At 38.7% G+C, this 17,644-nt stretch overlaps 1 protein-coding gene across 2 annotated transcripts in view; it reads right to left on the bottom strand.

The window, feature by feature from the left end:
• The window catches only part of LOC127624134 (neurexin-3b), a 485,619-nt gene that overhangs the window by 5,673 nt on the left and 462,302 nt on the right, over window positions 1-17,644 (bottom strand). For both annotated transcript variants that reach the window (XM_052098814.1, XM_052098813.1), the window contains one exon: window positions 12,656-12,734. In XM_052098814.1, coding sequence (XP_051954774.1) covers window positions 12,656-12,734 — 79 coding nt within the window. The remainder of the gene's footprint in view (window positions 1-12,655; window positions 12,735-17,644) is intronic.

Below are 17,644 nucleotides of genomic sequence, written 5' to 3'. Positions count from 1 at the left end.
TATATATATTTTACAATCCACATTTCTTTCTATTTTATTGTTATTGTGACATTCCACAAGAAGGAGGTTTTTATAATAACAATAAAAATACAAATAAAAAAATCACTATTATTATTATTTTAATAAGCACAAAATGATCCAGATGTTTTTTTTTTAGCAAATAACAGCATTTTGGTTAGAATTGTCTCTTGGATAATTTTATACAAAAACATATATATATATATATATACATACAGTATACACTCACCTAAAGGATTATTAGGAACACCTGTTCAATTTCTCATTAATGCAATTATCTAATCAACCAATCACATGGCAGTTGCTTCAATGCATTTAGGGGTGTGGTCCTGGTCAAGACAATCTCCTGAACTCCAAACTGAATGTCAGAATGGGAAAGAAAGGTGATTTAAGCAATTTTGAGCGTGGCATGGTTGTTGGTGCCAGGCGGGCGGTCTGAGTATTTCACAATCTGCTCAGTTACTGGGATTTTCACGCACAACCATTTCTAGGGTTTACAAAGAATGGTGTGAAAAGGGAAAAACATCCAGTATGCGGCAGTCCTGTGGGCGAAAATGCCTTGTTGATGCTAGAGGTCAGAGGAGAATGGGCTGACTGATTCAAGCTGATAGAAGAGCAACTTTGCCTGAAATAACCACTTGTTACAACCGAGGTATGCAGCAAAGCATTTGTGAAGCCACAACACGCACAACCTTGAGGCGGATGGGCTACAACAGCAGAAGACCCCACCGGGTACCACTCATCTTCACTACAAATAGGAAAAAGAGGCTACAATTTGCAAGAGCTCACAAAAATTGGACAGTTGAAGACTGGAAAAATGTTGCCTGGTCTGATGAGTCTCGATTTCTGTTGAGACATTCAGATGGTAGAGTCAGAATTTGGCGTAAACAGAATGAGAACATGGATCCATCATGCCTTCTTACCACTGTGCAGGCTGGTGGTGGTGGTGTAATGGTGTGGGGGATGTTTTCTTGGCACACTTTAGGCCCCTTAGTGCCAATTGGGCATTGTTTAAATGCCACGGCCTACCTGAGCATTGTTTCTGACCATGTCCATCCCTTTATGGCCACCATGTACCCATCCTCTGATGGCTACTTCCAGCAGGATAATGCACCATGTCACAAAGCTGGAATCATTTCAAATTGGTTTCTTGAACATGACAATGAGTTCACTGTACTAATGGCCCCCACAGTCACCAGATCTCAACCCAATAGAGCATCTTTGGGATGTGGTGGAACGGGAGCTTGGTGCCCTGGATGTGCATCCCACAAATCTCCATCAACTGCAAGATGCTATCCTATCAATATGGGCCAACATTTCTAATGAATGCTTTCAGCACCTTGTTGAATTAATGCCACGTAGAATTAAGGCAGTTCTGAAGGCGAAAGGGGGTCAAACACAGTATTAGTATGGTGTTCCTAATAATCCTTTATGTGAGTGTGTGTGTATATATATATATATATATATATATATATATATATATATATATATATATACACACACATATATATATATATATATATACATATATATATATATATATATATATATATACATATATATATATATATATATACATACACACACAACTCAAGGATATATGTATACATGTACAAACAAAAAGATAAAACAAAACAAAAAGAACAATTGACTAAAAATACTCTATCAAGAATAAAACAGAAAGCACATACTGAAGCCAAATAGAGGAGAGACAGTGTACCGTCTCCACCTTCACAACTAATTACTCCATTATTAGTTTTCTATTGTAAATCTCTTGTTAGTAGCTTGGCAGCACAAAGCAGGGGTGAATTTCAGGAAAAGGAGGAAAATCAAATTTTTTTATTTTTTTATTTCTTTCTGATTTTCACTGCAAGGTGAAATCATACTTTTTAACAAGTTGCATTTAGGGAAAGTAGAATCACAGCACTGCAAGCTGGGATCAGGAGGGCTGAGAACAGGGTTACAGGATCGAGAGAAACACACGAGCCAAAGGCTGCGGTGATACCAATCCAATCACACAGGTGAATCATCCAAATTAGCATATATCAATGAAGAGGTTGTTAATTACCATTTAAACATATTTTTAATATACTGATAATCCTGAATGCATTAAAGTAATAGTTCACCTAAAAATGGAAATCATGTCATCCTCTACCCATCCACCCTCATGTTGTCCAAAATCCCTATTATCTTCCGCGTAAAACAAAAGGATTTATTTATAGCATTATGTTTAATCTGCTTTTTTCCATACAATGAAAGTGAATGGTGACCATGGTTGTCAAGTAACATTTTTAAGACAATATTTTTCAGTTCAATCCTCACACAAAGCGTTCAAATGGCTTTAGAAGACTTGGGCTATAACAAATCAAGTCATTATGGGCTGTTTTTGTTTTCTCTCATCTTTTTTTTTTTTTTGGGAGCTTGATAACCACTGGTCCCCATCCACTTCCATTATATGGAAGAGAGCAGCTTGAGCATTCTGTTAAACATCTCCTCTTGTATTCCACAGAAGAAGGAAAGTTATACAGGTCTGAAACAATATGAAAGTAAGTAAAGGATGATTTCCCATTACTTTAAGTGTATTTAGATTAGAAATGGCCAAGCCGTTCCAGCCGTTCGCTCTACATTAATGACAGTAAACACAGGGAATTCCACAAAACGCCATGACTTCAGGATGGAAAGCACCATCTGTGTGAGCCAGACCAAACCACTCGCAAGATTTCTCTAACAGACATTTATTTATTTATTTTTTTTTTGTAATAAAGCTATTTGAAATGTTTTGTATTGGGGTGGAGAGATTCATTAGCTAGTGGCTGATGCCGATATCTGAAGAGCTTGGTGACTTTTAGCTGATTAAATGCTAATATATACAGTATATTACAGCAATACAAGAGGCCACGCGTTACAGTAATTTAACCACAGGAAAGAGACGTTTTTAGGCATGACGCAATAGGAATACCTGTGTTCAATGAAGAGTTCAGTTTATTATTAATAGAAGAATAAACACATTCTTTGTCAAGTAATATATGTCATTATGCTAATTGTAAACCTGCCTGATCTGATGAAAATAATATGACTGTGGCGACATTCTTGGCATCTTAAACATATTGCGGCAATTCTGAGGTAAAATGTCCAATGTGTGGAGCTTAAGGCGAGTTAAATATTTTCTCAAACAGAAAAACGTTTTTTAACGTTAAAGGAATTGTTCACCTAAAAAAAGGATTCTCTCATCATTTACTCACCCTCATGCCATCCCAGATGTGTCTGACTTTCTTTTTTCTGCTGAACACAAGTGATGATTTTTATTTCAGCTCTCTAGGACCATGCGATTCAAGTGATTGGTGTCCAAAACTTTGAAGCTCCAAAAAGGACATAAAGGCAGCATAAAAGTAATCCACATGTCTCCAGTGGTTAAATCTATATCTTCAGAAGCAATATAATAGGGGTAATATAAACACCCACACCTATTATATCACTTCTGAAGACATGGATTTAACCACTGGAGTCTAGATTACTTTTATGCTGCCTTTATGTGCATTTTGCTCTGCTCACCATTCACTTGCATTGTATGGACCTGCAGAGCTGGAGATTCTTCTAAAAATCTTTTTTTGAGTTCAGCAGAAGACAGAGAGTTATACACATCTGGGAAACCAGGAGGAGAGTAAATAAAGAGAATTTTCATTTTTGGGTGAGCTATCCCTTTAATGCTCTATTAAGTTTTAAGTCAACAAAGCCTACAAGTAACCTAAACCTTAAGGTTATAAACATTTACTAAAAATAAATAAGAAATACCCAAAGTGTATTAAATAAGTGTTAGTAAAAAATTGCCAAGACTGTCTGAAGATTTTTTTAACTGACACAAGGAAGATACACTTTTATTAATTGGCAAATCAAAGCCCGGTTAATTGCAGAGGCTGATATATGAGTCTTATCACTACTTCAAGAGACATTCAATTTGAATGCACAGATCCAAAGTGAACCCAGACATTTAAGTAACGCAAAATTAGAAACTATTAAAGGCTTGAAAATGTTGCCTTATCACAACCAGTAATTCTCACTCATTCCCCAGATAGTCCTGAGCTAATGGATTATATTTTGCCTGATCAAGATGAAGGTATCTACAGTAACCACACACACAAAGACAGTGCGCGGAGGAACCCAATGTCACAGTAAATACTTTAATCTCACATTGGCACTTCAACAAGCAATGATCATTTTCACACTGTGCTAATTCAGTGCAAACACTGAGAGCTTGTCTGAGGGGACTGTATTTGTTTTGCAGAGCTGAGATAGGGGGAATGTTCTTTTTGGCTAAGCTCCATTACATAGCAAACACTTCCACACGGTATTAAGCCTACAGCTCTGCGAGCTAATTCCTGCAATGCAAAAATCCTTTTCTAATCTGTATTTTTATTTTGTTTTCAAGTAACATTCTTAAAACAGGATCAATAGAGAAGGAAATGTACATAGAATAATATCTTTACCTTTGTTTTTTCAGCATAAATCTAACAAAGTTTGGTGAAGTTTAAATCTAAAACAAGAAAAAATCTATTTCCTAATTTTGCTTCTCAATTATGTTCGTTTTACTGGAAACAAGACAAAAATACTGATTGAGAAAATGATTTGTATACAAATTTGTAGCGCCACACTCTTTCTTTTCTCCGAACGCTCTCAAAAAATGTGTTGGGTGCAGAATTTCACCATTTTGAGTAGAAGATGTGAAACTAAATAAATGAACCGTAACAGCTGACATTCACAGTAGTCCCCTCTCTCTTTCCAAACCGAATCCATGCCAAACCTCCGTGACCATCTTTCTTTCGCTGAGTCTACCCAAACAGTGATGAATGCCGCAGGTGAGCTGGGCTAAACCTGCCTGATCCCCTAAAGAAAAGAGGCTGTGTGAGCCAGTCCCTGCAGTTCTGAAAGCACGCTGCAGTCAAATCCTTTTGTGTCGGCCTGTGACCGCAGCATTTCTCCTCACCTTAGCTTCTGCAAACTCATCAGCGGCATGGAAAATGGGAAACTTTGGAAATGAGAAGGCTGTGTAACTGCTGAGGTAAACAGCTGCAGATCATTGCAGTGATGATTGGTGCCGTTTCCTCTGGTTTGTCTTTTTAAATGTCTCTCTCTGGCATCGCTCGTCTGGGCATGCCTCAGATCGCTGCTAATCCTTCATATCACATTTCGGTGCAACCCGAGGTGTTAAATTGGTATCCTCAGCCAGAGACATGCGACTACTGTCTGCCGCTCGATTTGTTATATGACCATTAAACTAACCTTTTTGCACGCTCAATGTGTCAACTAAATCAATGGTTCTCAGCTGGTGGAATTGGTCACGGGTTTGTTCTGATGGGGTCACGGATAGCAGGGAAAAAACAATGCTAAATGTAAATAGTAAAATGCAGCTAACCATAAAATCATGCATATATAGGATAGCAAAATATATCAACTTCACCTTCAAACTAATTCTTAGCCTGATCTCATGAAATTATGCGACTTTGGGTGATTTTTGAAAATGATATGACATGGTTCCTTACACGTATCACGGCAGTTTTGATGTGAAAAGTCCACTAAGTGGTAGACATGGACCGATACTGGATTTTGCAGATTCCGATAACTAAAGTGGTGGAAAAGGCAAATAACCAATGAATTGGCTGATAGTTTTAAAATTGTATTTATAGAATGTCACAAAAAATTACGTATTCTTTTTTTTACTGTGACGGGCACAGACAAAGAAGATTTGCTGCATAACGCGGGACTTTTGAGTATAAACGATCCCGAAACACACAGGGGACTCTTATTTTGAAATGACAAAATGATGAAAAAAACAAATATTGGCAACTATTGCCATATATTACAATGACAGTTCCAAAAAGCAACTATCGACACTGATTTATCGGTAAAACTGATATATTCGTCTACCTCTACTGATTGGCGCTAAAAAATATGAGATTTCTTTACTCCCCAATTTGGAATGCCTAATTCCCAATGCGCAATAAATCCTCGGGGTGGCATAATGACCTCAATCCGGGTGGCGGAGGACAAATCTCAGTTGCCTCCACGTCTGAGACCGTCAATCCACGCATCCTATTATGTGGCTGGTTGTGCGCGTTACCACGGAGACATAGTGCGTGTGGAGGCTTCAGGCTATTCCCCGCGGCATCCACGCTCAACTTACCACATGCCCCACCGAGAGTGAGAACCACATTATAGCGACCACGAGGAGGTTACCCATGTGACTCTACCCTTCCTAGCAACCGGGCCAATTTGGCTGCTTAGGAGTCCTGGCTGGAGTCACTCAGCACGCCCTGGATACGAACTTGCGACTCCAGGGGTGGTAGTCAGCATCTTTCGTGAGATTCTTAAGGTGAACACTGTCCTACCCTAAATGTTACACCTAAACCTAACTGATAGTGACATAAAAAGCAAATGTGCGATGAAAACCTAAATTTGTAGTGCTTCTTTGACACTTTAGGCTCACATGTAGACTCGCGTAGAGCCACCGCGTAATTTGATCGCACATTAACAAGCTTGTAATTGTAGTTGCTTATGTAATGCAAACGTTAAAATATTTGATTTCATAAGATAGCATTGTGTGAGAAATGGGGCTAAAAGTAAGAGTTTATGAACTGATAATCTGAAGTTTGGCTTGATTTGTGTGAAAGGGAGTAAAAGTCTTTGTAGCACCTCTAGGGTTCATTTCACAAGGAAAGTGCAACAATACCTGCAACGAGTCAAGTAAAAATCATTTTGCAAAAATGTAGGTATAGTAATGTGACTTTATGAGACCAGGTTGGAAATTCTACGGTATTTCAGCCCAAATGTATCTGTCTCTTGGTATAAAGTAAAATTGGACCGATACCAACATGACACGTTTTCATCATCGAAAACAATCAACAAACTTTAAGGTAAAACAAAATATGACCCAGACTAAATTAAATACAGGTTAATTTGAAACAAGAATACATTTTGTGATGAATCCATTGAAATAAAATGTTACATTTTCCTATTTATCCTATGTTAAGAATTTTGCATATAGTTACTTTTTTGGTACAGTGCTTGGTCACCACTGTCCATAGGCAAAAACTGTTGAGAACCACTGAACTAAATAACTTTAAAATGTTTAAGAGCTGTTCCAAACAGATAGACAACCAACAGGGCCTGACTTAACTCAAAAATCAGTCCATCCATAAAAGGGTTAGTTCACCCAAAAATGACAATTCTGTCATCATTTACTCACCCTCATGCCATCTAAGATGTGTTTGACATTCTTTCTTCTGCAGAACACAAACTGAACACAGCTCTGTAGGTCTATACAATGCAAGCGAATGGTGACAAGGCCTTTGAAGCTCCAAAAAGCAGATCAAGTCAGCATAACCATAATCCATCAAACTCCAGTGGTTAAATCAATGTCATCTGAAGTAAACCAATTGGTTTTAGGTGAGAACAGACCAAAATATAACTCCTTTTTCACTGTACATCATGACAGCATTCTCCTTGGCGATCATGGTTTCAAGCTTGATTACACTTCCTATAGCTCCATTAAACACTATACGCACGTGTCAAGTACTAGAAAGTGTAATCGTGCCTTAAATCATGATTGTGCCAAGAGACTGCAATGGCAAGATGTATTGTGAAAAAGGGGTTATATTTTGGATCACTTCAGAACCCTTGGACACCATTCACTTCATTTTATGGACCTACAGATCTAAGATATTCTTCTAAAATCTTCATTTGTGTTCTGCAGAAGAAAGTAAGTCAAACACATCTGGGATGTTATGAGGGTGAGTGAATGATGAGAGAATTTTCATTTTTGGGTGAAATATCCCATTGAGCGATCTTTTCCTTTAATGCCATGTTCTTTGTCCACCTCTCTACTCTATTCTGTCTGATGGCTTGCTTTGGGGACATTTTTCCATCTTAATCAACAGAGAAGATGGCAGCAGGCTAAAACCTCTGGGATCTCACTGACACAACATCATTTTGTTCTTTAAAAGACCCTTCCTTCTTGTTCATTACACTAGTGGGAGCTTTTTTCTTTGATTCCATCATCAAGGATGTTCGGTCGAAACTGTGTTAGTTGACTTTGTGCATGGGTTGACTGAGTTTATTTTTAGTGTTAAGGCAGATTTCACTACTTATGATCCATCCAGAATAATGAATGTAATTTATTTAGTGGTTATCTGAAAGCTAAGTTGTGTTGTTTCTGTGCCACTATAGTGACACCAAATAAAATAGCAGAAATATCATGTTTTCAAGCAGGTTTCCCAAACACTTTGGTTATCTTCCATTGGCTTGCCAAACAGATATGTCACCCCATCAAGCCATTAATTGGAATCAATGTTGCTGTGTTAGGCTTGTCGGGATGCTAAGACAATCATAGCATGTTTTGATGGCAATACGGTGTTTATACCTTTTGGCTTAAACTACAAATTACTTTTAGTTGTCTCAGCATATTAAACTGTGATAGGAGAAATCAACGAGCCAACTTTCTTTGAATGCAATCAGATTAGCAAAAACGTCAAATTGATTCATTGTAAAAAAAGAACTATCCTATACCTTTTTTAGCATCATTTACTGTGAGAAGGGACACTAAACAGACCTTATTATTAACAACCTTTTTTTTGTTTAAGTTATCAACATTAAGGGAAAGTGTTGTGAATCATCCATCAATGTTCTAAAAATCGGTAAAATTACACTTTTGTTGTTAATGCCACCCCTGATGCAACCTACCTCCTTGGCCTTGCATGGTTCCTTTCTCATCTATTTAAAAATACTCTAGTTTTTTTAAGCTGCTTTGGAACAATGTACACATTTGAATTGAATTGAATGTATCATTAGCCATCTTGTGGAATTCCCATTAGTTCAAATATGTTCAACATTTTCACCGAACTTTCAGAGCAAAATCACAAGAAATGACATTAGCAAGACATCAGACAGATAGAAAAACACTCAAAGACAAGACACAGAGACAGATGTTATGCACAACAGCACAGCGGCACACACGGTCAGCCTGTTAGCACACTCATGGGTGGAGAAGCACGCAAGATGGAGCCAATCACGTTCATGCAAGAGATGATGGCGAATTCCCGCTGGGGTTTGGTTAGTTTGCAATCGATGCATGCCACAAATGCGACTGATCAATGGCAACAAATAGAATAGAAAAACAGATATACTTTGTGGCAATAAAACGCTTTTTATGCCATCTGCATCCAAACGGACATGTCTATGCAGAAAGGCACAGAAATAAAGATGAGATTGGGGGATGGAGGGGTGGGGGGAGGGGGCGGTCATTCTTTCATACACAACTTTCTTGATACAGAATGGGATTGCCTCGACAAGGCAAATAAAAAAGTAAATAAAAAAATACATGATGGCAAGAAAAGATTTTGTTGCCTTTTATTTCCTGTTGTATAAAATATGGGGATGTTTAATTTCAGTCTTATGGCACGAAACATAAAAATGAGGAGGAGTTATTCCTTTTTTTTTTTTCAACCACCAAAATTCCATGCGGCACAAGATGAGACGAAACGAGAGGATACGACTTTAATCCTGAAAAATGGAGGGATGAGGACATCAAAGTAAAAGCCCCCAAAAGAGATAAAGAACAGAAAATATTGGGAAAGAAGGCAAATAAACCCAAATCACATGAATAGGATGTCAAAGAAAGGATACAGTAGGAAGATGTTTTTCCACATGAAAATGTTCAACCAAAAATGAAACCGAACATAAAAGTCTCATGCAAACTATCCACGGGAATCTGAAGCGAAGGTCAGACTGAAAATGTGAATTTCTGTGTCAACATGAAATTGTATGAGCATGGTGGTTTGTGGCTAAGTGTACTCATATCGAATGTCGGATGAGGAGAGATGAAAGGTAACACTGGAGCTGTCCTGTGGTGGACTTCCTGTTGCCACTGAATTTGAGAGGACTTGGGGCTGGTATTGGATTTAACACAGATAGGGCGAATTTATCGAAACAAACCTGTCTGCCATCAGGTTAGGAAGCATGGGGTAACTGTTTGTATAATGAGAAGAGTGACCTTGTAGTTTGAGAAAAATAAATGTAGTTAAACTAACAAACTGGGGCCATCAAGTCACAGGTAATGACAGACCATATAGAGCTAAACATACATGACAAGCTCTAATGACAATGCAATTAACGTTTGTTTTGCTGGATGTTATTAATTGAAAGACTGAACTGGAGCGAAAATACCAAAAACAAAACGTGATGCCAGCTAACATGGTTTTAATTGGGGGGTAAGGGTTCAAAGCTAGTCAACAGTTGACATATGCTTTTTAGAGAACTGGGTGTAGTTCACTGTAAATTTTAGGGCCATAATTAGTGCTATGATGGCATTTTGAAGCAATTAAAGGCCCTTTTGTTGATATGTACCTGCACAGGTCAGCAAGCAGACCACTGAACGTTCATAATCTAAACAAGCCTTGCATCCGTAATGGCCCCGTATGCAATAAAACCAACAGCAGGGTCTCATACACTGTAATGACTGATGGCAAGAGTTTAAAAATGACAGCCAATCCCAAGTTCTCTAAAACATTGACATGTTTTATCTCAACCATAACAACCCTGCTGAAAAAAACAAAAACAGCTTAAACCAGCCTTAGGTGGTTAGCTGGTATAAACACCAGCTTGGCCAGGCTGGAAGACCAGCAGAAGACCAGCTTGACTAGGCTTGGAGGCCAGCTAGACAAGTTTAAACCAGCTTGACCAAGCTGAGAGACCAGCTAGACCAAATTAAACCAGCTGGCCAGGCTGGGAGACTGGCTAGACCAGTTTAAACCAGATTGGCCAAGCTGGGAAACCTGCTAGACCAGTTTATACCAGCTTGGCAGACTGGGAGACCAGCTAGACAAGTTTGAACCAGTTTGGCCAAGCTGGGAGACTGGTTAGACGAGTTTAAACCAGCTAGAATAGTTTAAACCAGTGTGGCCAGACTGGGTGAACAGCTAGACCAGTTTAAATGAGATTGGCCAGGCTGGAAGAGCGGCTTGACCAGTTTAAACCAGCTTGACCAGGCTGGAGGACTAGCTAGACCAGTTTAAACCAGCTTGTCCAAGCTGGGAGACTGGTTAAACCAGTTTAAACCAGATTGGCCAAGCTGGGAAACAATCTAGACCAGTTTAAACCAGCTCGTCCAAGCTGGGAGACCAGATAGATTTGCTGAAGTCCAGAAGACCAGTTTAAACCAGCTTGGCCAAGCTGGTAGACTGGTTAGACCTGTTTAAACCAGCTTTGCCATGCTGGGCAACCAGCTAGATCAGCTTAAACCAGCTTAGCCTGACCAGATGACCAGCTAGACCAGTTTAAACCAGTTTGGCCAAACCGGTTGACCAACTAGACCACTTTGCACTTTGGAGACCAGCTAGACCAGCTGAAGTCCAGCTTAGCCAGACTGGGAGACCAGCTAAATAAATTAAACCAGCCAAGGCCAGCAAACCACTTTAGGCTGTTTTAAGCAGTTTTTTGTATTTCCAGCAGGGAATTTATGCATTTAAGTCTCATAGTCTTGTGATGTGTTCGTTTAACCTTGAGGAAACAGAACTATATGTGTAAAAGTGTGAGCACAGAAATTCGTAGATATCTGTTCTCTATTGGAATGTTTTAACAAAAGGCAAGCCTTTAATGTGAGGAAACAAAGGAACAAACAGGAAGGAGGAGTTGTTTCTGTTGCAGTTAGTTCTGCTACACATAAGAAATCTCTATGCTGAAAGCCTCTCATTTGATTTGTAAACATCTCAAAATGTATCACCTGTCGAAGACGCACGCACACACACGCACGGCAAGAAATCCATTATGTACAGGACTGATACATTTTGAAGCATCAGAGTGAACCACATGGAGTTTGATACTAATTTTGTACTTTTGCTTGTAAAGTTTGGCTCTCTTTTGATCTGAGAGGACAAAATTAGTATAAACATATAACCATGTTTAATGATGTTCCGCCCATAATCAAGTGTAACTTTGAAATAGCACAATGTGGCTCATTTAAAACTACAGTGGCCGAAAAAGTATTTGGACACTTAAATCACACCTAATGTTATTGCATCATATTACAAAATGTCAAACCAATTGGCAATTATTTTATATTAAGTATATATTTTCAAAGAAATCACTGCACAAAAACATGATTGTATGTTTGAAAAGAATTCGAAAATTATTTGGACACTGCAACAAAAGTTAATTGATCATGTCTAGAATTATTGATTACCTACGCCTGTGGTTACTCTGCTAGGACACCTATAGGAACTTGACTTCATGCATCCATTAAAAATCACCTGTTAACCAGCCGGTTAAAATGGTTAAAAAGTTCTAGCATCATTTGTTGTGCAGATGCCATTTGGTTTGATGATTTTTTGCCTTATGCACTGAAATCCATATATTTTAAGTGTGGCTTAAGTGTCGAAATACTTTTTGGGGCCACTGTATATCACTATACACAAATGCTAAGAATTTGATTTATTATCTTTTTAAGCTGCAAAAGTTGCTTCTCAAAGTTGCTTTCAGTTACACTGTTTTCACGGGGGTGATGCTTTGAGAGGGACAACCCTCGGTTGCAACTCAAAGAGTAGAGAGAGACCAGATTTAAGCAAGCACAACTGTAACACAACCATCCCACCTGTGTGTCCGCCGTCACACTCTTCCAGGTCCTCGTCATCGCTGGAACATTCCGCCGATGATACGATGTCATCCGTTGTCTGTCGGATCAGCCAGACGCGGGCAGAGACAAAACAGAAAGAAGACACGTTTAAATGATGCAGAATCACAGAAACACAGAGAGAATCTTTTTTAAAATGTCATGTAAATGCTTTAGTCCGACTGAAATCCTATCGGACGATTGCAGATCTACATAATGCACTTGTAGCTTTGCTTCGTTCAGTCATGCATACACTTTACTTTCACCTCAGCATTGTGCACATGCTCCGAAAGACAGGTGATGTGTGCCATTCATTACCGGCACTGCCTCAGCTGATGTCTTTCCTTCAAATATTTAATCACACATTGTGTCATACATACTTGGATTATAACTGCGCATGTAAATGTACTGATTGATGGGGAAGCTCCTTTGAAACTGTAGATTGCTACACTACCAGCTACTAAGGAGATGTCAGGTTTGTTGTTCTATCTGGGTTTATTTATGGTGGCTGACTCCTCATACATCATCTCCCATCTCCAGCGTCTCATGAGCCGTCACTGATCATCACCGTCTCTGGACGCTCACCTTCTGCCGCTTCATCGGCACTTCCTAGTATCCCACAATTCTAATTTACGAGCACCCCTTCCCCCTCTCTACCGGGCCAGACAAGGCGGCGGCATTGTTTTTCATCCCACATGCGTGCACGCCGCATTAATCAGATTGGATCGGTGCCTCGATAAAATAAGGACCGTCACAAAGCAAGGGTTATGAAATCAGAGCAATGATTGAGTTTGCAGTGCCTGGTGAGAGGGCCGGACTCTAAGTATTATTGAGTGTGACAGGCTAATGAAACAGAGCTCAGCTGGAGCGTGGAAGAGTGTCGACGTACTCGGATGGAGGAGATGATGCCTGCTAGAGGAGTCCATTTATACTAATTTGCTCATCGTTTGAAGGAGGAGAATCCATAAATACTATTATTTAAATATAAAGTACAGCATTGAGCAAACCCACTGAAAAGACCAACAAAGCTGACCAACAGCATATTGTGGGGTCCAAATGTCTAAGATGCTAATTTACACTTTGTATAATTTATTACAGTTCTTTTTCATTATAATTGATATTATGTACTCAGAAAACTTGCAAAACTATTGTAGATCAAGACAAGGTAAAAATAAACTATGATGTAGGCTTATCAAAGTCTGAAAGTTTATTCTAGTTTAAAAAAAAATATAATTTTTGAAATGTATAGAAAGTGTAATGGCATTGTTTACCCCAAAATGAAAATTCTCTCATCCTTTCCCCACCCTCATGCCCACACTTTCCTCTGTAGAACACAAATAAAGATTTTTAGAAAAATATTTCAGCTCTGTTGGTCCTCACAATGCAAGTGAAAGGGTAGCATAAAAGTAATCCATGCAACTCCAGTGGTTATATCCATGTCTTCAGAAGTGATGTAATAAGTGTGTTTGAGAAAAAGATCAATATTTAAGTCCATTTTACTATAAATCTCCACTTTCACTTTCACATACAAGCTTGTAGATTTGCATTCTGTATGCATATCAACACCTACTTGGCAGGGAGGACAATTTATAGTAAAAAGGGACTTAAATATTGAGCTGTTTCTCACCCACACCTATCATATCGCTTCAGAAGACATGGATTAAACCACTGGAGTCATCTGGATTACTATTATGCTCCCTTTGTGCTTTTTGGAGCTTTAAAGTTCTGGCCACCATTCACTTGCATTGTGAGGACCTACAGAGCTGAGATATTCTTCTAAAAATCTATGTTTGAGTTCAGCAGAAGAAAGTAAGTCATACACATCTGGGATGGCATGGAACATACACATCTCATACACATCTGGGATGGAATTTTCATTTTTGGGTGAACAATCCCTTTAAGCAAGTAGTATTTGGCTGGTCATGTGATACTAACATGGCTGCCCCCATGAGGGGACACTCTCTGTGTAGAATAAAACAGCTTTTAGAAGGTTACTGATGTGACTGGGGTCTTCATCTCACTTGAGTGGTAATGCTTTTATACATAGGTTTCAAAAACGCAATTTATTTCTTTAAGAGCCAAACTGTTTAATGAGGGAAAAAAAAATCACTGAGTGCACATTTAAAAGCCTTGTGTGGGTTTGTTTACATTTGATTTTTATGATAGCTGGAGTTTGAATAATCTTAGACTAATTAAACATTCTGTCAGTGTAAACCTGTTGGATTTGGGGAATATTTGATCATCTACTATGGGAAAAATGTAATTCTGATCTGTTAGACAAGACCTTTAAAGGGATAGTTCACCCAAAATTTGAATTCTCTCATCATTTATTCACCCTCATGTCATCCAAGATGTGTATGACTTTTTTTAGAACAATATTTCAGCTCTGTTGCTCCTCACAATGCAAGTGAATGGTGACCAGAACTTTGAAGGTCCAAGAGACATAAAGGCAGCATAAAATAAATCAATATGACTCCAGTGGTTAAATCCATGTCTTCTGAAGCGATATGATAGGTGAGAAACAGATCAATATTTAAGTGCTTTTTTTTTTATTACTGAAAATCTACACATTCACTTCCACAACTTTTACATTCACATTCAGCCACCTACTGGTTGGGGATGGTCAAAGGTGGACATTGATGGTAAAAAAGTCTTAAATATTGATCTGTTTCTCATGCACACCTTTCATATTGCTTCAGAAGTCATGGATTTATCCACTAGAGACTTGGATGGATTACTTTTATGCTGCCTTTATGTCCTTTTTGGAACTTCTGAGTTCTGGTCACTATTTCACTTGCATTGTGAGGACAAACAAAGCTGAGATATTCTTCTAGAAATCTTCATGCAAAAGACAGAAAGTCATAAACATCTAGGATGGCATGATGGTGAGTATTAACTATCCCTTTAAGGATAGTGATAGGGTTGGCCATTGATTGTCTGACTGTGAATTTCCTAAGTAGGACTTGTTCCTGGATCAACATCCTATTTGTTCATAAAACAATATTCCTATCAACCAATCAGATAAGGACAATGTTGCTTTGACAAGAATGTTTCAGGACCATCAATACGAGTTGATCCAGGATCTCGCTAGACCAGCAGCATCAAACTAGCATAAACTAGCCTGGACCTGAATGTTCTGTAAGTACATCTCCAATCAAACTGCCATGATGCTATTGGTCATAAACAGCAGGATCGAAGCAGACTGATCCAGCAGAGTGACAGTTAACACAGATGTGACCTTGTCACATTACCAGCAGATGTGCAGTTGATGAACCTCCAGGAGACCCGAGGGTCCTCACCTCCCTTAGTGCCTTACTGCTGTTCACTACAGTTTTCTGGGGAGCGAAATCAAAGCAGAAATCTCACAGATGTGCCCGTGTCTGACCAGCCACAGGGCTGGTGTCAGAGGCCACACCAGTCCAGATGGTAACAGCTCTGAAATGAATTTCTGCCCACACAGGCCACCAGAGAGACAACAATAATGTCCCATCTACTGTCTGTGTCTACAGCTGAACCATGAGAGCAATATGAAACCAGCATTTATAAAAGAATGATACTCCGCTGGGGAGGAAACTAAAGCATCCTTCACAGTTGTACATTAACAAGAACCTGATAAGCGCAAGACTCACACAGTTGACCTGAACAGGAATTTTCCAGGGAGAAATCCATATGAAGAATAATGAATGCATAACAGGCCATTAACCGGCATCTCTTAGCACATTGATAGCGCTAGAGAGCATAAAATTAGTGACATGACATCAGCTAATGAAGCCACTGGAGTGAAAGGCAAAATATTCAATAATTGGAAACCCAGGACTAGTTGCTCTAGACCAAATATTATGACAGGCTATGCTTATACTTTCGCCTGGCACTGCAGCACGTGCGTCCTGTGCTGTCAGGTGTGCTCACAGCGTGCTCTTATGTGAACAAAGACGTTTTAGCGCATGCACCTAAAAAATGCAGTTAATCTTTTAAGAAGCATTTGTTATGAAAAAATAAATAAATAAATAAAAATACAAAATTTAACAGTTGGATTGGGGAGGTGTTTTCAAACTTTTAGATGCCAAGGACCCCCCCCCCCAAATTTGATAAACCACATGTGAAGGACCCCCTGTGTGAGAAAAGTAGTAAACATGATATTATAAAGAATTCTTGTTTGCTAAATTAAATATTTGGCTTTTATTGCCACTGTACTGAAGCCAAAAGAATTCACAACAAATTGGTCTCTGGACTTTTGAACCCTACTGAATGTACTAAGAATATACTAAAATAAGACTGTAAATTATATGTTAACTTGTGTAAATAGAAATTAAACGAGAAGGTATTGAGGAATAACAGTATATACAGCATGCTTGACAATGATGGGTGTGTTTTCACAGCGACATCAAATCCCTGGCTGGTGTGCTTTGCGAAAAATGATTTCACAGCTGGCTAAATCCAATTCCATCTCACAATCTCCATGCCATACAAAAATTTATTTTGGGTGCAAAATATTCCCTATTTGAAATAATTTCCCATTAATTTTCCCATCCTGTCACAGGCCTGATGAAGAACCAAGGGACTACACGCGAGCTGTTCTACAATCTTCTCTCCAGTCGACTAAAGTGAAGTCGTACAACGCTATGGCAAGGAGATCACCCATCTATAATAGCTCTAATGGTCTGTAATAGAGGCACCTTGATAATTAAAGTGACCTTGGCAGTTCAACGCAGTCCGTCAGAAATCTTCAGATATTTTTCAAACACTTAACTCCAATGTCTGAGCAGCACTTCACTGATTCACTGCATTATTGTCCATCATTTTTTCTTTCCTTTGAAGATATTTATTAATTAATCTTTTGGTACATTTATTACATACTTAATTTTAAGTCTTAATTCATTTATTTCTTGATGTTTTTCATTTTTATATTCTTAAATTATTTTAAAATTGATATTTATCCATCTTTATTTTCATCTCTTTTTCATGCCTATG

This window comes from Xyrauchen texanus, chromosome 30 (genome assembly GCF_025860055.1).
Source record: "Xyrauchen texanus isolate HMW12.3.18 chromosome 30, RBS_HiC_50CHRs, whole genome shotgun sequence".
In the NCBI taxonomy this organism is placed as follows: domain Eukaryota; kingdom Metazoa; phylum Chordata; class Actinopteri; order Cypriniformes; family Catostomidae; genus Xyrauchen; species Xyrauchen texanus.
This window is presented reverse-complemented; position numbering and strand designations above follow the sequence as displayed.